Raw genomic sequence first — 20,353 nt, forward strand, 5'->3', positions numbered from 1 at the left:
TGCAAGCGCCTTCCTTCAGTGGAAGCTTGATTCCGTGGCAAAAAATCCTGCAGAGAAAGTTGCTTTTCAGCTTTGGCAACAATTGTTAACACTACAAAGCAACCCAAAAAAGGCAGACAGACTTATCAAAAAGACAGTCTAAAAAAAGAGAGTGACAATAAATGAGGTAAAACGTATCAATATTGGAGAAGGATTTCTTTTTTTAAGATATTTGCCTTTAATGGACAGGACAGTTAAGTGTGAAAGGGGGAGAGAGAGGGGATGACATGCAGCAAAGGGCCACAAGAGGCTGGACTTGAACCCGGGCCGCTGTGGCAACAGCCTTGTACATGGGGCGCCTGCTCTACCACTAAGCCACCGATGCCCCATATTGGAGAAGAATTTCAACGACGGAAAGTAAATGTTGCTCATAGTTTAGCCTTCTGCTAACCAGACCTAAAGGCTAACAGCTGAGATCACCTCACCAGGAGAGCAGGCAGCATGCTCCAGAGATGGACTCTCAGTCAGTGGCTGCTGCAACCTGAATCCAGCCAGCGCAACCCCCAGCTCCAGGGGACCAGACAGCCTCGACTCCCTGCTGGATAAGCAAACTTTCTGTTACTGCATTTACATTAGAGCCGCTGTGACACCCAGCTCCATGGGGTTTGCACTGGCCGAATTTAAGCCGCTACCAACTGAAGGTCAGTCTCCTGAGCTGCTGCCTGCTTTCCTTGCGGGGAGGCAGTCCAGAGCAGCGGGGAGTGAGGCAGGGGGGCAATGGGGTGGCTAGCTAGCTAATTCTTGTCTCATTTGTGGTTTGATAAACAGAGAGAGAGAGTGAGAGAGAGGCAAGGTGCTGAGTGAATGCCATGCTCACATTTCTACAATGAAATGAAATAAATCAATGTATGGGAAAAACTGTACTGTATGAAGCGCATGTACATGACCATGGTCATCTGGTGGATGGAGCTTAGGACGGAGAGAGGGAGCAGGGTGTATTTTCAAATTATGCAGTATTTACTTTAACTCTGCTTTAACTCTGAAAATGAGGAGTTACCAGAGTACAGAAAGGACTAATGTAATGTGATCAGTATGTCTGGCACCTGTTCAAACCCTGGTACCGACACTCTGTTTGCACTGGAGGACTGTGAAAAAAGGGAGTTTGATTAAAGAAGTGTGAAGTTTGAGCGGTAGTGGTTCGACCAAGAAAATCAAATACAGCACGTCAACACCAGGCAGCCCCTGAATTGCACTGCATATTACTTGAGTGATGATGTGTAAACATGCAATGTGAGAGCTTTGACATGGGGTTACATGGACAACATCTTTCACCTGTAAATCACTATAGGCAGTCACTGCCTCTTTACATCTCTGAGAAGCAGGTTGCTGTGCTGACCTGCTCTGCTGCTGTGAACCCTTCTCGAAAGCAGCTGCTCTGCCTGTGAATGGTTCCCTGTGCGCTCCTCTCCGCTGTTCTCCCGCAACTGGCCAGGGGCAACACCCAGTGCTAACGTGCCAGGGGAGGATTTCCAGAGCCTCAATAAGAGCTAAATAAACCAGCCTCCACATCTGGGAGAGCAGTAACACTGGTAAACACTGGGTCGTGGCCTGCCCGCAAAGCCAGGCCCTTGTTTCCACTTAATGATGATAGCCCTGGATGTCTGCACTGCTGCCTGTCACACTCACTTAGACTCATCACTGAGCTCTCACTCAAAGTCACACGCTTGCAAATATTCACTCACACCTATACACACGGCAAAGGGTTACAGCTTCAGTCATACAGGACTGGTGCTGCTTTTGAGGAGGCAGAGGACTGCTAAAACTCTGCTTCCTCAAGTGAAAAGATTAGAAAGATGTGTGTGTGATGTCTTGTTATCTCCAGCAGTGTTGCTCTGGTCCAAATCACTGCGTACAAATAAAGGGCTGCATTTGGACTACATCCAGTATAAAATGTGCCATGTGTCAATGCACAGCTGTGAGGCCAAGCTGCCCTTTCCAGAGACATAATCTGGACTAGAGGACTCCCTGCTGGTGACAGAGGATGAGAGCAAAGAAACATCTTAGCTATGACATGCACTAGTGAACTGCCCAGTAAATGACGATAATATTCAGGAGGGGTGTCTATTAATGTTATAATTAAACATGCCACACCCAAAAAGAATTTCTCCCAACAAGATAAATGGATATTTTGGTTGTTTCTGAATGTCACTGTGCAATAGATTGTTTTTCTGCACTTTCCTGGTGCGTGATATGGAATAATGACACAGTATGAGCAAAATTCTTTTTTACAATTAGAAACAGGAAACACACTTGGCAGGATGTAGTATTTAATATAATAACTTTTACGCACTGAAAGTCTCCCGTTCCACCCAGTAAAGACTGCTCGCTCATGGAGTTATTCAAAATCTTTTAGTAATAGTTGCATACTCTAGTGGTAAACCATGGTGTGGCCACTTTGGTGTCTATTTCTCCCTCTGAATGTAATGGATGATGGTTTAGGTTTACAGTATGTACAATACTGCAGCTACGCCAAAGACAACATAATAAAAATCTACCTACAACTCAGAGCTCACAACATTTATTTAAAACTCACCCATCATTAGAGCAGGTCATGAACTCTTCTTTAATTTTGGGATGCCAACAGCCAGAATTCAGCATGGCTGTGTGGCCCTGAAAAGAGCAGAAAGTGAAAATGAACAAACCACACACTTTTAATAGGCACTAAACTGTTGCTGGCAAGATCGTGTGGCTAGCTTCCAGTTGCTCTGAGATGCAGCAGCAAACACCTGTGAATCATGTGGTTTACTGTGGATCCAGAAGGTATCATGGACATTCAGGGCTGCCATTTGCCCTTCAACTGTTTTGAAACTCATTTGCTGTAGCAGTTGGACGAGGTAGTGGAAACATGAAAGGTTAAATGTCACCAGGAGGAACTAATGAAGGCTGAGTTCACAAAGATGTACTTTGCAATCTTACTGCACACAAATTATGTGCAAGACAGCTGTTGTTCTTCATTGTTGAATCTCGAGCCAAAACTGCTGCGCCAAAGGTCACCTGTTAATTGTTTCAGGGGTGCTATTACATTTGTGTGACGATGCATTTTCAGAGTTGCGTAGTTTAAACTGCATGGCAACCGGCGGCCTGTATCCACAGAGACTCAGTCATCTACTACACAAACAAAAATTCCCAGGAGGCACCATTATGTTGCTTGGTCTGAATGCACCTTAAAGGGCTCTCCCTTGAGGAGCCAGTTCTTTTAGGACCTTTAATTTGATCATATTGTAACCTTGACCTTTAGCCTTCTTCGACATGAGCTTTGCCCTACACCTGACCTGTGAACTCTGAGGCAGTGCGGCACGCTGTGTCACAGCTTCAAACAGCGAGCCCTTACAAGAGTAACTTTTAGACATATCCTCTGCTGGGGTAGTCCTGCGGAGAATTATTCATAACAAATGACTTCAAAGCGGGATAACCCAGAGCGCGGCCTCCCCCGGTGCCAGGTCAGAGAGGACCACTTCAGTCAGCGTGCTGCAAAGAGGCTTCAAACATGACGTACCGCTATTTGACAGGATGCTCAAGAAAAGCAGAGCCTCGCATGAGCAGAAGTTGACCAAATTACATTGGTATGTGTGCATCAGAGAAGAGAGGTCTGCCTGTTCTCTGTCAAATCCTTTAAACACACCACTTTAATAATCGATAAAAGGGAACTGCCTAGGTCTTAAATTTTATGGTAAAACACACACTCACTATATGATGAGGTTAAAGCTCAAATGGGCTGTGAATGATTGCTTCCCTGCTCTGTGCAGTAGCATTAAAGTAGACTGAATCATGCATTACAACAGCTTCATGATGAGGGTAAAGGAGCCGATATCTTCCTAAACAAATGTGATTCCTCTTCCTCAACAGTTTAGGACGACAAATTGCCAATGACTAAAGAGAAACAGACTGATGCTCATACTAACAGTAAACTAAAATAGAGCAGGTTAATGACAAACAGCAACAAGAATAGAAACCCATCTGATAACAAGAAGCGACTAACCAGGACCACACATGCATGCCTAGTTTGTTTTCATTGCAGTAGCATTCAGCAAAGGCTAAACAGGTTTCTGTATTTGTTAATTAGTTGACTGGCTAAAAACTGGAGCTGAACAGTCAATAAATCAGTAAAGCAAGTTGACAGAAAATATATTTTCACAACAAACAAACCTCAGCAAACAGACATGTGTGTGGCAAATCTATCTGCACACAGACAGATGAGGCAGGAGGCAAGCAATTTTCTGTCAACAGAAGCAGAGCACAAACTCGGACCTAATTATCACATGAGACACAGCTAATCGACTGGGACGTTGTCGGCGGGCCAAAAGGCATTTCCATTGAACCAAACTCTCCCATCAGCTCCAGATGGGACCGAGCGGACAAGAATTTAGGACATCCAGGAACACTCCAGGAAACTCTACTTGCAATCAATGGGCCTTCACTTGTTCAAGTAATTCATACGGGTGGTATAAACTATGTCTAAATGCACTGCAGCTGGCACAGATGGTTACTGACCACCAATACAGCTTTCTTAAACACAGTAAAACCCAAACATGGGCAATCAATTAGGATCCTTCTTTGTAGAGGCAGGTACAAGCAAGAGATGAACCACGACAGTCCTAAAAGCATGTGGTGGTCCTCTCCCCCGGAGACTGCCTCTAGCTGGTTAATGCAATACAAAAGCAGACCAGCTCATGGCTACACCTTGCTACCATTACGCGCTGGCAGGATCTACGCATCTATCCAACAGAAGAGCAGAACATCCAGCCTGTGTTTAGAATTAGAAGTCACTCTTGGGCCAATGTTGCTACAGAAGAGAAAACATGAATGCCTGTAACACATTTAAAGTGGCTTTAATCAATATTTATATAATAACCAATCACATGACAAAGTGAAAACAACGTGGAAAGGATCACTTGCAGTGATGAACCTTAAGAGAATTATCCCCTGAATCTGCAGCTCCTCTCGGTTTTACAGGATTACACAGTTTAAGCTCATTGTTTAGCGGTCAGCCCACATATTAGTGTTTTGGTCCACTCTCACCACTCTCATAGCGTCATTTTGGCCGCAGCAGGCAGCTGTTTTCAGTGAAAAAGAACTCTTAAGACCCACTGTACACTCTTTGCTCAGCACCAGACACAGTTAGCAACTGGCTGGAATACAGTGGAGCATTAAATAGAAGAGCTGCCAGATATTTCCCTCAGGAGTTGCTGAAAACCAAAAACAGAGCTAAAAGAAGAGTAAAAATTTAACTTACATTAATCAACTGTTCAGAAACATGACTGGATGTGTCAAGAAGCAAATGTTTGCTAACAAATTTGTAATATCAACTTAAAAGGTGACGATATGTTAATGTTGAATTCACAACATCTTTACACTGCCCCCAAGTGGCCAAAAAAAATTGTTATTGCAGGTCTACCACTAACTCCAGTTTACTAAAACTTGGCTTTTATTTTGATAGTTTTTGGCTGTCAGTTTTATCAGTAGTAACAACACTGTACTTATCAAGACAATTACTGAATGTACTAAAATGATATAACACATGGCAAAAAAAATGCGTAGTTCAACACCCACCAACCCCTTATTACGAGGAGAAAAACAGCTTCATGATTACCAAAACTGTGGTAAAAATCCATCTCAGTTTGAAGATTTTTTTGGCTCAACTTTGACCAACCATACTTGCCATACTTGAATGCTTTTGTTTCTCTTAACAAGTTGGTCCAGGATGTGATTAAATCCTTGGCTTGTTCACAACCTGTCTGATCATCTGACTACTCGTCTTTATTGACCTGTCAGACCTTATCGCTCTGTTTCCAGATCTCAGCAGTTACTTTGGTGAGTACAATATTACCATTACGAGGTGAAACAATTACCAAAATTATGAAAATACAACCCAAACTATTTGCGAGCGCCACTTTACCTTGGTTTTAGCCATATCCACAATGTACTGGTCTCCCTTCACACACTCCATGACATTGAAGCCATCACGGTCCAACACCTTGGCCTGTGCATTGCCAGAGACCACCAAGAGGACATCACCAGTGATGCTGTACTGCAGGGACTTGATCTGATGGCTGAGGACACAAACACACACGACACACATGAAGAGGACATCTGAGGCAAATATTAGTTTGGATTTCTGTGGTGCTGATAAGTTTTAATAAGTGTCTTGGTGACTGTTTGCGAGCCATCTGCGAGCTGTGATTTTATAAGACTTCTGCTCCAAAACAATGTTATACAAGAAGTTTTTTAATCCTTGAAAGGGTTCATATGAGTAGCTATAGGAGCAAAACAATACAACATCTGATGTGCATGTGATGATTGGGCTCTTTGATAAACGACACACAACTCATACAGAACAATGGTAACAGTGAGCATAATGGCATTTTAAGCTAGGAAATGGAAAGAACGACAACACATGCTTGGAAACATTTTACACCCACAACACATAATGAAACATATTGAATGAAATAAACACAAAACAACATAAGAAACATTATAAGATATGCACGTATAAACTTGAGCAAAGAAACACAAGTATTATTCCTCAATCCACACAGCAGTGCACACAATTGAAGAGACAGATAACTATCTGAACCACTTAACCAGAGTGAGATTAGCAATTCAGGTCAGAATCAAATAGCATTAACACAGCAGGCGGTAGATGGGGCACCAATATTTCAGTACACAGAGCGAGTGAGGCTAGCACCAATGCCGTTTTAAACTGTGGGGGGCTTTGGCATCTTCAAAGGCTCACTACATGCACCAAATGCTCATTTTCCTCATTGATTTAGATTGACTGAGCTCTTAAGTTGCCTTTTTTGGGTCAGGAAACAGGAACAGTGGACCTCAGCCACACAGCTTTCTATATGAAGCCCAGCTTGTTGGTAAATTAAACAGGCTACTGGATCACACTGCAATCAAATTAAATGTAGCGTACATTTCTGTTAATAAGGGGAAGCCTGCTCCAGCTCAGCCCACTGGTTCCCAAAAGCAAAAAAGAATTTGATCTTTGATGATGGCTTCAGTGACACACAGTATAAACACGCGCAGACACACAAACACCCACATATCTCCACCATCTGCTTCTGAAAGGCTCATTTTGAATGAAAAGAGAGGATGTCACAGAGTTAACATGAGGCTCAATGAAGCTCAACAAATGTGTTTCTGTGTGTGTGTGTGTGTGTGTGTGTGTGTGTGTGTGTACACCTTGGCACAAATAAATGCAGTGAGTGTGCTGGATGTTTGCATGAAACAAATTAACCACATGTTAAGCAACTGTGTTGATGTTCCACGTTGTGTTCTCAGAAGTGGACTCACCACTCACAGGGCTGAAGGGATCGGAAGGCCTGCAGAGCCTGGTCCATCCCGGCAAAATCCCAGAAACGCACATCATAATCGTACCCGCCAGTCACCAGTCGAGCTCCAGAGGGGTCTAAGCCAAGAGCCGATACCTGAGGAGACAATGACTTTATTTAGAACTAAAAGACGACCTATAAGCCTGTAACACTCAGAGGCCAACCGATTGTCAAAGGCTGCATCTGCTGCTTGAAATATTTGACAGTTTAGTTATACTGCCTCCTCTAAAAGGCAGCAAAAAATAAATAGAACCCAAATATTTAAAGTTTGTTCTTGTGTAATGATCAAATTAGTCAGATCTAAACTGTTTTAAAACTGAAATCAGGATCTGGATACCAGATTGGCTCTGCACTGATGACACTCAAAACATTTTTTTCCTTACTGCTACAGAACAAAATATCATGGAAAACAGATTTGCTGCCGCTCTTATTGCTAAAATTCAGCACAATGTGAAGGGACACTGGCTGAAAATCCAATAACTGATGCAGATCTCCAGATGTTTTAGCATGTGCATAATGTAAACAAAATATGGTGAGGATTATAAGCCACTTAGCATGAATATAGACCAACACCTCCCTCTTCTTTCTAACAGAGAGTAATTGAATAAATTTCCATAAAACCACATGAGCAATTGAGAGCGCTGACAGAAGAAGTCCTTACTGTCTTAGTGCCATGCTGCAGAGTGATTTCATGAGTGTCTGGAATCTTCTTCACTGGATTCTAGGGCGGAAAGTTGAAATGCATGTGAGGGAATGGTACAAGACTGAAAAGGCTCAATAAGGTGTGTTTTACACTGTGGCATTTTACTGCAAGATTCAATTACACATGACATTTTACCTTTAATAGGCTGTGTAACTAAAAAAGTATGGAATCACAGTAATCATCTGCAAATGACTGACTGGGAACAGTTACACTTTTGGATGTAAAAGGTTAAGATCTGAGCTTTTTTACTCATAACCTGAGGCATGTGCCTTCCTATGTGAGGGTGTTACACTCTTAAGGCAAAAACCAATGAATCATCACACCGCAAGAAAATGCATGACAAATGTTGCATCCAATATGCTGATATGTTTCAGGTGGCACTGGCATTTTGGTGTGAGAAAAAAAAACTAGGAGAAAACACCTGAGACAACACTGCAATTACTGTAAAGTGATACTAGATCATATTTGCCTAAGCCTGTAGAGCCACTGAATATATTTTCTTGTGCTGCCATCTAGTGGTGAAATCTTGAAAGCACCCTACAACTCAGAATAAATAGGTGCCTTTATTATTCAGCTTTTTCACTTAAGACACCGTGACATGTCACAGGTTTAAATAATAAAATGAATGATGGCTGAATTACATTTAGCTGCTTCAGTTCCTGGGTCCTGGTACTGTGCATGCTTTCTCACTGCCACACTGAGGCAGCAGGAGGACAGATTGGATGTTTTTAACAACAACAACAAAAAAAAACTCAAGAAGACTCACTGATAGACCTATATGGAAATATTTTGTAAGCAACCTGTAATGCCTGCTGCTTAGTGAGTTATTTCAGACATACATCATCGTCATCATCTTGTTCCTCCTCTTCGTCATCATCTTCATCACTATGAGCCGTGCTGCCAGTTGGACGTGCAAGCTCATCAGCATTGCCCTGGGCTGTGTATTGAGGAGGCAGTGGAGGACCAATAAGCTCTGAGTCTGAGTCAGAGTCGGAGTCTGAGTCTGAACCACTGTCACTACTGCTCTCGCTCTCCTGTTTTCTAAAAAGAAAAAGAAACATAATTGTCAGGAAAAGGAAAAAGGTATCTTACACTCGAATGACAGACATGTAACTAACCTCTGAGGCAGTGGCACCCTGACAAAACACACAAACAAAAAATTTGCAGTTACCTGGAAGATGCAGCTGCAGCCTTGTCTTTCTGAATGTGGACTGATGACTTCACTGATTTGGAGCTCTCCGCTTCTTCCTCCATCTGACAGTCCTTCTCTCGCTCATCTGAGGAAGCAACAGTTACAGAACAGTTACACACACTCTAGTGACAGAGGCACTACCTAACAGCTTGTTATGTTGGTTATCCTACCTAATACACGCTGACTTCTCTCAATGGCTGTTCGACGGGTCTGTTCAAAAATGGCATCCAGGTCAAATGTGCGGGCCTTCTTACCTGGAGGGAATAAAGACAGAGCTCATTTGAACAATAACCAACACAACCCATACTGTTAGTATACCATTTAAGAAATGAAATAAGTCAAAATATTGACCATCTGGACTGGACTGTACATACCAAACCCAGAGAATCCCATGACAGAAGCAATGTCGCCATCGCCACTCGACTTGCCCGATGCTGCAAAAGAGCAAAACTGCTTCATCATAACCTGGGTTATCTTGTTTATCATGAAAACTGTGGTGACATTTTGCTTTTCATGTAAATGCTCAAGAGTACAGAATGCAGCTGTCTTGGTTGGGTTGTTTTTCTTTATAAGCGCTTGAGAGGTCATTTTTGCTGGAGGGGGGAAATTGCTCCAATGGGAAGAAAAATACTACTAGTATCGAGGTGTAAAAGAAACGCACAACTAAAAAAAAAAAAGAATCCTGTTATAACAATCATGACATATTAATGAACAAGAAAATAATGTTGGGCTACACGTGGTCATAAATTTCATATAAGTCACCTATTGAAAAATGTACACAAAGAAAAGAGGCTAGATTAAATACCTCTAAGTTACCTTTGTGGACTACCACATATGTTAAACCCAAACACTGCTTTTATACGACGTTACTGACGCCTGAACATCTACCCGAGTTGAAACATAACTTAATTGTTGTCTCAAATGTAATAAAAAATGTCGCTTAAAAATAACATTATGTTAGAAAACGGTAAAATATTAAAACATGGCTGTTTGCTAACTATACTGTATCATTTCGGCTTGAATGACAGTAGCTTTAACAATGAAAACGACAAGAGCACAAATTACTCCTCTTTAGAAAGCCAACTGCCGCTTTAAACGACAAGTAAGCAAGTTAGCAACATTTAAACAGTTTAAATACACAACATTAATAGAAATTGGAGAGCTCCATAGCAGAGAGCACAAGCTAACACGAGCTAGCAAAACCAGCAACAACTGCTGTTTCTTTCGCCCTATTAGCCGATAAAAGTAACAAAAAACTACAAATGTAGCCAAATATAAATGCAAATACATGTCAGTCGTGTGAAATAAATATATACAACTTAAAGACGTGTAGTAGCTAAACGTTGCTACCTTCATCCACTTTGTTGGGATCCATGTTTTCAAATGCGCAGATTACCTCTGACCGCCGGAAGTTGTTTCTTCTTCTTCTGTTGCGCTTATTGAGGTAGTCTCCAACGAGTTTAGTGATGCTTGGGTTGGCTCCGTTGTCCTTGAGTGCACAGTAATGACTGTTCCATGACCAGCTAACTTTACTTTAAAAGGTTTGCTTTGTAAATGATAATATTATTTTTTTTTTTTTAAATTCCTTTGGAACTATATGGTCAATATTGTCTAATATTGTCTGTCACACAGATGCCAAGTATCATTATTTTATTAGATAAAAAATATATATAAATTAAACCTTTGGTAGACAACTAGAATAATATAATCAGTTGCCTTCTCAGTCCACTACATAGGCTACATGTTACTGCGATAAAATCATTGATGTAAGATGAACACATTAAAAACTATATCTCATTAGATAAAACAGATGTTGACAGAGTTTTCTTTTCCTTTCTTATGATCTTAGGTCTGATGACTTGAAAGACTCCAGTAAACTGAGACCACTTTGGCGAGTGGAGGACTACTCTGAAGATACCCCCATTTGTGTTACAAAGAGAGTTACTCTGGTCTGTCAACATGGCAGAGCGCCTTGCACAAGACCTACAGCTAAGGTAAACTGGCAAACAAGATTGTATGTATAGTTAAGCAATTTGTTTTTTGGCTAAAATATGTTTTGTGTCTGATCCCCATCTACAGCACGACATTGCTTGGCTTCCATGTTGGACTCCTGCCTCATTCTCCAAACTGTTGGTGTGTTGACTGACATCTGCTGTATGTGAGACACTGACTATGGAGAAGTATGTCAAGGTATGAGGGTACCATCCGTGGAAACACAGATATTTGGGTGTGAAGGCTTGTTTGAGTCTACCAAAACCAAATGAAATTTTTAAGCTCATAAAAAAACATATATATATATATATATATATATATATATTTATTTTAAATAAATGTTGTATTTTTTTCAATTTAAATCATCTTAACTTGAAATAGCAAGTCATATAATTGTCCATCCATCCATTCATTTTCATCTGCTTATAGCCACACTTTCCAGCTCCTCCTGGGGGACCCTGAGGCATTCCCAGGCCAGACGGGATATGTAGTCCCTCCAGCGTGTTCTGGGTCTGCTGAGCAATGTGGAATAATGCAGGAATGTGCATTTGTTTGATGAGGTAAGGAAAGTTTTTAGCACTTCTCGTGTCATGTAATTATTTGGGTTAACTCACAGTAACAAATTGAAACAACAAGTGATTAAAAGGTCAGTCAACTTTACAACTTAAAAAAAATGTTAAACAATTAGGACATTGTCGTTAAATCAATCTTATGAACTTTATTTTCTGAGTTGAAACAAAGGTAATCCTCAAGTTGAGTTAACTTACATTTTTGAGGGAGCAGGTGAACTTTCATTTCCAAGGTTAACCAAGTTGTGCTAATTAGGAAACAGGTCTCTCCCACCACCAGGTATATCCAAACAAAATGTTGGTCTTGCATTGGTAGGCTATATTGGCACTTCAAGGATTTTTCTCTGCCATTGTTAAATGGTTAAAATTGATGACAGACATTGCATCCACTGAATCTTTAATTGTAAGGATTAACAATTACCAATTACTGTGGCAGTGGTGGAGCAGTTAGCATTGTCACCTCACAGTAAGAGAGTCCCTGGTGTGAACCCGGGGTGGAGGAGCTCTTGTGTGCAGAGTTTGCATGTTATCCCCATGTCAGCGTGGGTTTTCTCCAGGTAATCCAAAGACATGCAGGTTAATTGGTGACTCTAAATTGTCCATAGGTGTGAATGTGAGTGTGAATGTCTGTCTCTATGTGTCAGCCCTGTGATAGTCTGGTGACCTGTCCAGAGTGTACCCTGCCTCTCACCCAATGTCAGCTGGGATAGGCTCCAGCCCCCCTGTGACCCCCAACATGATAAGCAGTTACAGAGAATAAATGAATTAATTAATGAATTTTATGAAGTCTACCATCCTATTAAGTTAATGTGCTACTTAATTTTTACTTAGGTGGTATTTACTCATATTTATCTGTTTGTTTCTTCCTTTCCTTTTGTTGGTGTGGCTTATTCTACTTAGGTGAACTGTTATAAGTGTGATTTAATTTGTTGATTCTGCTTTGTTAAATGAACAGACAAATGAAACACTGGCTCTATAAAGTCATTCGCATTTTCATAATTTTGCATCAGCCAACATAGTTCTCCAACACACTTGGCACAAGGGAGAAGTTACAGTTCTGCAACCTCAACTAAATCCTACACACTGGACCTTTACGTTAAATATCTAATATTTATGCATACAAAAGACTTATTTCTCACACTTGGAAAGTGACTTTTGGAGCTTAATATAGTCTTTCATATCTAACTGAATGTGTACAAAAAAACAAAACGCTTCTTTGAATATAAATATGATATGATAAAACATGGTCTCAAACCAAAGTTTGAACTCAACAGAATATTATGAGCTTCATAAGGATAGTATTTATCACAGGGCTATTGTATTGGGTTGGATTGGATTGTTGATGGCTTAACTTTTCTGTTCACTGAGCTTGTTGTAATGTGAAAAGGTCTAAAAGGCCACCCTGAAAGCACTTAGTCCTGCTGCTCCTTTTATTCAAGCTGTTTATTGCAAGGTAACAGAGATTTAAACACAAAGAAGCATTAATACAACAAAAAACAAAAACAAAACAAACAAAAAATGTTGAGAAAAAACAGTAGATGTATTTGGTGTATTTTGTCATTGTGAAATTTCACATTGCTAAGCAGTCACACCTTTGTGTCGACTTGTTTAGTCAGCTCCTCCAATCTTTCAGTGTATGATTCTATGAGAAGGACTTTTACTGTGTTTGGTCATAACATTATATTAATAATGTATTATCATTAATTTTGTTATTGTTGCTGTTGTAACTTTTATTATTATTGGTGTTAGAAATGGGCGTGAAATTGGAATTAGAACTGGAACTGGCAGTGGAATTGGACCTGGAATGTTATGCATTTCGGAATGTCTTTGTTAGTCAGTATATAAGACCAGTTCACCTCATAACAGTCAGACGCACACAGACCAACATTCGAGTTACACAACTGTTAACTACTTAGTTACGAATTATTTCCTTGAATAATTTAATTGTATCAGCATTTAACCATCATGGCTGATAAATCTGCACAGGAGTTGAAGACTCTTCACGCTCTGGCCTCTGGAGAGGATCAAGGTGAGTGTCAAAAAAGAGGGATGAACAGTAACTCTGACATGGTAACTAAAATAACTCAGTCAGATTCCTCTCATCCTGATAAAATATATGAGATTTAGAGAAATGGCTTCCAACATGTCAGGTTTGTGAAACATTTAAGGGGCAGTGTATGATTGCACCTCACCCAGTTTGCATGGGTCCATCAATTGTGGGCAGTTTTTGTGATTTTCTTTAGGATCAAGAAATTAAATTTCAAACACCTAGAAAGGTAAACTTTCAAATATATCAGAAGGGAACATACAGTAGATAAAGATTTAGGGCACAAGCACACATTGGCAAAATTAACACCAGCAAATATTCACTGTCTGTTCACTTCAATTCAGTTTGAGTCAAAGGGGGAAAAAACCCATTTGCTTCCGGTGGCAAAACAAATTTGAATCTTCAGATCGCATGGAGTTGCAGCCTCAACCAATATCAAAGATGTACATGTGGAAGAGACATTTATTGATTGCCATGTCTAACCAGCCAATAGGCTATTATATGATACTGGTCGTGACAAATACAAGCAGTCCCACATGAGAGATGCTGCCTGGTTGGCAGTGAGTCAGGAGACAGGCATGTAACATAAGAAGACGTAAAATGTTTCAATAACATCGTATTTCACTGTGTGTATTAGCAAGCTAGCTTTTAGGGCCATTACAGGCACTGCCCACATTCAGTATATGGCCTCGGCAGATGATGGTAACTTGCGTGCAGTCGTATATGTGAGCATGTGAGAGAAAATGCACAATTCTAATATGTTGTGACACATTGGGAAAGGGGTGGGGGGGGTTGAGAACCAACAATTTAGTGCCTGTGAGTTCATACAAAGGCCATTTGACACAACACCACTAAATGCCATCAACTATTTGGTGTTTCACTTTGTTTTTTCTTTGATTTTAGATAATGACTCCAGACACAACATTGTGGAAGAAGTCAAAGAGCGGTCAACCAAAAGGAAGGCCAGCACCCATGAAGGGCCCTCCAGGAAGAAAGTCAAGACTGACGATAGTACCCACACCCCGCACTTTGAAGGTGCAAGTGTGAGGGGGAGTAAGCGGAAGGCTCAGGAGGCTGATGAAGAGCGCCCCAACAAAAAGATCAGGGGTAGCGATCACGTCAGCATCACTGAGCCCAGCAGTGTGGTGTTTGAGGGTGTCAAAGTGAGGCAGAGTGAAAGAAAGGCCCACGATGACGGAGACAGAGCCTCAAACAAGAGCTCTGACCTCAGCCCAAGGATCAGCGCATGTTCATCCTCATTGTCAGATGAGGAGGAAACATACGACTTGTCCTTCACAGTCAAAACCAACCGAGGTAAGCTGATAGTGTGAAAGAAAGTTTGGTTGCACCTGATTCATGGTACAAAATTTTGAAGAATATGCTCATTTGCTTTGTTGCCAGGAGTTAGATGAAGAGAGTAAAACCACTCATGTTTGTACCCAAAATATGAAACTACAGCCAGAAGTCTGATAGCTTAGCTTAGCACAAAGACTGAAAATGGCAAGTCTAGCTCTGTCTGCAATAAACAAAATCCACCTATCAGCATCTCTAAAGCTCACATTTTAAAAAGTTATATCTTGTTTGTTTAGTCCATCCAAAATCTGAAGGGTAAAATTGGCACATGCCCCTGTTTGCAGTCTTTGTACGAAAGCTTACTGCTGGTGGTATCTTCATTTTTAGCATAAAGACAACAGCTGAACTTAATTTTCAAATCTGAATCTTGGCAAGAAAGCAGATGAGCATATTTCCACTCAATAGGCATCCCTCTAAAGTTACAGTAATACAAATACACATCATCTCTCTGTGTCTGTGTGCAGCTGAATTTGAAGGCGACTACTACGAGCTTTCCCAGCTTGGTGAAGGTGGATTTGGAGCTGTTTATGAGGGCTACAGAAAAAATGACATGGCACCAGTAAGTCTTACACATTATCCTTCTCTTTATCTCTCTCTCTCTCTCTCTCTCTCTCTCTCTCTCGTAAAAACAATTGTTTTTTAAGTGTATTCTTGGAAAGTGCCAAACACTTGTGTTTCCGTCTTTCAGGTGGCCATCAAACACATAAGGAAAGAAAAGGTCCTTTACAAGGAAGTGGTAAGTGATTCAGTCTGGTGTCCTAAGCACTATCATCTGAAACATGTTTGTACTTCTAGGGCTATTGGTCAGACCACGCAAAATGATAGAATGATAAATGTTGAGATGTTATTTTCATTTCTATGTTTTCTGTATTTGCTTTAGGTCCAGAACGGAGAGGTGTTTCAAGTCATTGAAGAAGTCGCCCTCATGGTGAAAGCAGCAGGTGGAGCTGATTCACCTGGGAAAACTGCAGCCATCTCCCTTCTTGACTGTTTTGATCTGGAGGAGGAGCTAATCCTGGTTTTGGAAAGACCAGTCCCCTCCATGGATCTCCACAAGTACTGCAGGGCCAAGGGAGGCTACCTGCAAGAAAACGAGGCTAAGGTACTGAAGCTAGGTGAAGGATGAAGAGTTAGGCTGCAGTCTCTTTATTATTTATTATTGCCATAATTTACACTGTGTAGTGATCACTCATTAATACGTCTGTCTTGTTTGTTTAATCCGTATCGACGCTGAGGTGTAAAAACACACTATGGTGTTCAGGGTGTATACACTGGGCTATTTCTTACCCCACTAAGCTAACAAATTTTGTTGACGTGAACGTTTAACTTAAACTCCACTCCATTCACTCGTCTGTTTCACTCTCTCCCTCCATCACAGATCATCCTGAAGCAGATGATACATGCAGCCATTGAGATGCACTCGAACAGCGTCTTTCACAGGGACATCAAGCTGCAAAACGTCCTTGTGGAAACTGGACGCACTGTCCCACGCGTTCGAGTGATTGATTTTGGTTGCGGCTGCCTCGTGAGAAAGCGATACTACAATTACTACTGTGGTATGATATCTGGCCTCTCCTGATATTTTATTTCTACGTCTTGCCTTATGGTTGATTGTCTCTGACTGTGTCCCTCTGTCTTTGTGTCTTACATTGTGTATTTTAGGTACCTTCTCAAAAGCACCTCCAGAGTGGTTTCTGGTGCGAGAATATCAGGCCATTCCCACAACAGTGTGGCAGCTTGGAGCACTGTTGTGGGACCTGCTCGACCGTAAACATTCATTTAAAACTCAGGTTTACTTCCAGGAGGGGCTTAAAATCAACATCAATCTTTCCAGAGGTAAGACACACACACACACACACACACACACACACACACACACACACACACACACAAAGTTTGCAAGGATCACTTAATTGAAATTACAGAAGATGATATTTCATACTACAATACACTACATGTTTTTATACCTTCATGCCAGCGAAAGCCGTTGCTGGAGGCATTATGTTTTTGGGTTGTCTGTTCATACATCCGTACGTCCGTACATCCATCCCATTCTTGTGAACTCGATATGTCAGGAACGCTCTCAAGGAATTTCTTTACATTTGGCAGAAACGTCTCTCTGAAGATTTTGTTGGTCATTGGTCAAAGGTCAAGGTCAATGTGACCTCATCTGTCTTGTTCTTGTCAACACATTATGGTCAGAAAACTTTGAGGGACTTTTCTTTTTTCAAATTTGGCAAAAATGTCCACTTGGACACAAGGATGAACTGAGTAGATTTTTGTGGTCAAAGGGAAAGGTCAAAGTCACTTTGACTTTGCAGCTGCCTCATTCTTGTGAACTCGATATCTCAACAACACCTTGAGGAAATTTTTTCAAATTTGACATAAACATCCACTTAGATTTAACAATGAACTGATTAGAATTTGGTGACATGAAATAAGTCAACATACACAAATCTTTGGGAGGATTTTTTGTTTTACAGTGGATCACCTCGCTGCCACTGAAACCACTGATCTCCCTAACTCCCTCTCTCTCTCTCTCTCTTGCTCCCCAGGCTGCAGAGGTTTCTTGCAGATATGTCTGCAAAATGACCCTGAGATGCGTCCCACATTAGAGCAGCTACAGCTTCATCCGTGGCTCAGATAATCAACGACGAGCCACGTGTTGTCAGCTCTGTCCCTCTCATGCATGGTTAGATCACACTCCTATTGTTATTCTTTTTTTTTTTTTTAAATTTATATCTATTTTTCATATTTATTCTGCACTTTAAAAACCAGATGCCTCCTAGTCAAGGTCTCTGCTGGAACTGTCCTAACATTCTACGTGTGCTTTTATTTATCTGTATATGCATTCTTTGTGATTTTCTGACTCTGATTCAGTCTGGTGTCCTAAGCACTATCATCTGAAACATGTTTGTACTTCAAGTGCTGTTGATCAGACCACGCAAAATGATAGAATGATAAATGTTGGTATATTTTCATTTCTATGTTTTCTGTATTTGCTTTAGGTCCAGAACGGAGAGGTGTTTCAAGTCATTGAAGAAGTCGCCCTCATGGTGAAAGCAGCAGGTGGAGCTGATTCACCTGGGAAAGCTGCAGCCATCTCCCTTCTTGACTGTTTTGATCTGGAGGAGGAGCTAATCCTGGTTTTGGAAAGACCAGTCCCCTCCATGGATCTCCACAAGTACCGCAGGGCCAAGGGAGGCTACCTGCAAGAAAACGAGGCTAAGGTACTGAAGCTAGGTGAAGGGTTAGGCTGCAGTCCCTTTATTATTTATTATTGCCATAATTTACACTGTGTAGTGATCACTCATTAATACGTCTGTCTTGTTTGTTTAATCCGTATCGACGCTGAGGTGTAAAAACACACTATGGTGTTCAGGGTGTATACACTGGGCTATTTCTTAGCCCAGTAAGCTAACAAATTTTGCTGACGTGAACGTTTAACTTAAACCCCACTCCATTCACTCGTCTGTTTCACTCTCTCCCTCCATCACAGATCATCCTGAAGCAGATGATACATGCAGCCATTGAGATGCACTCGAACAGCGACTTTCACAGGGACATCAAGCTGCAAAACGTCCTTGTGGAAACTGGACGCACTGTCCCACGCGTCCGGGTGATCGATTTTGGTTGTGGCTGCCTCGTGAAAAAGCGATACTACAATTACTACTGTGGTATGATATCTGGCCTCTCCTGATATTTTATTTCTACGTCTTGCCCTATGGTTGATTGTCTCTGACTGTGTCCCTCTGTCTTTGTGTCTTACATTGTGTATTTTAGGTACCTTCTCAAAGTCACCTCCAGAGTGGTTTCTGGTGCGAGAATATCAGGCCATTCCCACAACAGTGTGGCAGCTTGGAGCACTGTTGTGGGACCTGCTCGACCGTAAACATTCATTTAAAACTCAGGTTTACTTCCAGGAGGGGCTTAAAATCAACAAGAATCTGTCCAGAGGTAAGACACACACACACACACACACACACACACACATACAAAGTTTGTAAGGATCACTTAATTGTGTCCACTTGGACACAAGGATGAACTGAGTAGATTTTGGTGGTCAAAGGGAAAGGTCAAGGTCACTTTGACTTTGCAGCTGCCTCATTCTTGTGAACTCGATATCTCAAGAACACTGTGAGGGAATTTTTTTTAAATTTGACATAAACGTCCACTTGGATTTAACAATGAAATGATTAGAATTTGGTGGTCAAAGGTCAAGGTCACTGTGCATCAACACCTTGCGTCAGTCTCATTCTTTTAAACGCAATGTCTTGAGAAGACCCTGAAGGAATTTCCTCAAATTTGAGTTACTTGGCCTCAAGATTGAACTGATTAGAATTTGGTGACATGAAATAAGTCAACATGCAGAAAATCTTTGGGAGGAGTTTTTGTTTTACAGTGGATCACCTCCCTGCCACTGAAACCACTGATCTCCCTAACTCCCTCTCTCTCTCTCTCTCTCTTGCTCCCCAGGCTGCAGAGGTTTCTTGCAGATATGTCTGCAAAACGACCCTGAGATGCGTCCCACATTAGAGCAGCTACAGCTTCATCCCTGGCTCAGATAATCAACGACGAGCCACCTGTTGTCAGCTCTGCCCCTCTCATGCATGGTTGGCCTCCTAGTCAAGGGCTCTGCTGGAACTGTCCTAACATTCTACGTGTGCTTTTATTTATCTGTATATGTATATACAGTATATGCACGTAGGGCTTCTTCTCAGGAGAGAAGTTCGTAACGCAGCTACGCCTGGATGGTGTGTCGTGGGTATGCTGCTGCCGTGGCCCTGCCTAATGCCTACTGCTACTGATGTTGTCAGCTATTGTCACTACTGTCTGACCTGTTTCTTTCTCAGTCTCTGACTCTCGTTATGTTTAAATTTGTCATATGGATTACTGTAAATGTATTATGTTGCTCTGTCCTGCTCCTGTCCGACATCTATTGCACATCTGTCGGTCCTGGAAGAGGGATCCTTCCTCAGTTTTTCCTCATCCGCTGTGAGGGTCTAAGGACAGAGGGATGTCATAATCTGTAAAGCCCTCTAAGGCAAATTGTGATTTAGAATATTAATGTATGATTTAGAATATTAATGTATGTATTAATATATGTGATAAAATTCAAAAAAA

General features: G+C 41.4%; 3 protein-coding genes across 3 annotated transcripts in view; 2 read left to right on the plus strand and 1 right to left on the minus strand.

Annotated features, from left to right (window-relative positions):
• Positions 1 to 10,690, minus strand: part of LOC125906187 (WD repeat-containing protein 70) — a 48,198-nt gene extending 37,508 nt beyond the window's left edge. The window contains exons 1-9 of the mRNA XM_049604650.1: positions 10,619 to 10,690; positions 9,643 to 9,702; positions 9,439 to 9,522; positions 9,248 to 9,353; positions 8,916 to 9,117; positions 8,035 to 8,094; positions 7,336 to 7,469; positions 5,936 to 6,089; positions 2,573 to 2,649 (exon numbers count right to left, since the gene is read on the minus strand). Of these exons, the coding sequence (XP_049460607.1) occupies positions 2,573 to 2,649; positions 5,936 to 6,089; positions 7,336 to 7,469; positions 8,035 to 8,094; positions 8,916 to 9,117; positions 9,248 to 9,353; positions 9,439 to 9,522; positions 9,643 to 9,702; positions 10,619 to 10,643 (902 nt within the window). The 5' untranslated portion in view covers positions 10,644 to 10,690. The remainder of the gene's footprint in view (positions 1 to 2,572; positions 2,650 to 5,935; positions 6,090 to 7,335; positions 7,470 to 8,034; positions 8,095 to 8,915; positions 9,118 to 9,247; positions 9,354 to 9,438; positions 9,523 to 9,642; positions 9,703 to 10,618) is intronic.
• Positions 10,691 to 13,794: 3,104 nt separating this feature from the next.
• LOC125878543 (serine/threonine-protein kinase pim-2-like) lies at positions 13,795 to 17,876 on the plus strand. The gene is made up of 8 exons (XM_049559819.1): positions 13,795 to 13,858; positions 14,780 to 15,190; positions 15,694 to 15,788; positions 15,918 to 15,965; positions 16,110 to 16,331; positions 16,608 to 16,785; positions 16,892 to 17,065; positions 17,785 to 17,876. The coding sequence occupies exons 1-8, from the start codon at positions 13,795 to 13,797 to the stop codon at positions 17,874 to 17,876; spliced, it is 1,284 nt and encodes a 427-aa protein (XP_049415776.1).
• Positions 17,877 to 18,139: 263 nt separating this feature from the next.
• LOC125878545 (serine/threonine-protein kinase pim-2-like) lies at positions 18,140 to 20,348 on the plus strand. Its single transcript, XM_049559820.1, has 5 exons — positions 18,140 to 18,154; positions 18,238 to 18,459; positions 18,729 to 18,906; positions 19,013 to 19,186; positions 19,706 to 20,348. Exons 1-5 carry the CDS (start codon positions 18,140 to 18,142, stop codon positions 19,795 to 19,797), a joined length of 681 nt encoding a protein of 226 aa, XP_049415777.1. The 3' UTR covers positions 19,798 to 20,348.
• Positions 20,349 to 20,353: the final 5 nt, after the last annotated feature.

Source organism: Epinephelus fuscoguttatus, linkage group LG18, assembly GCF_011397635.1.
Source record: "Epinephelus fuscoguttatus linkage group LG18, E.fuscoguttatus.final_Chr_v1".
In the NCBI taxonomy this organism is placed as follows: Eukaryota; Metazoa; Chordata; class Actinopteri; order Perciformes; family Serranidae; genus Epinephelus; species Epinephelus fuscoguttatus.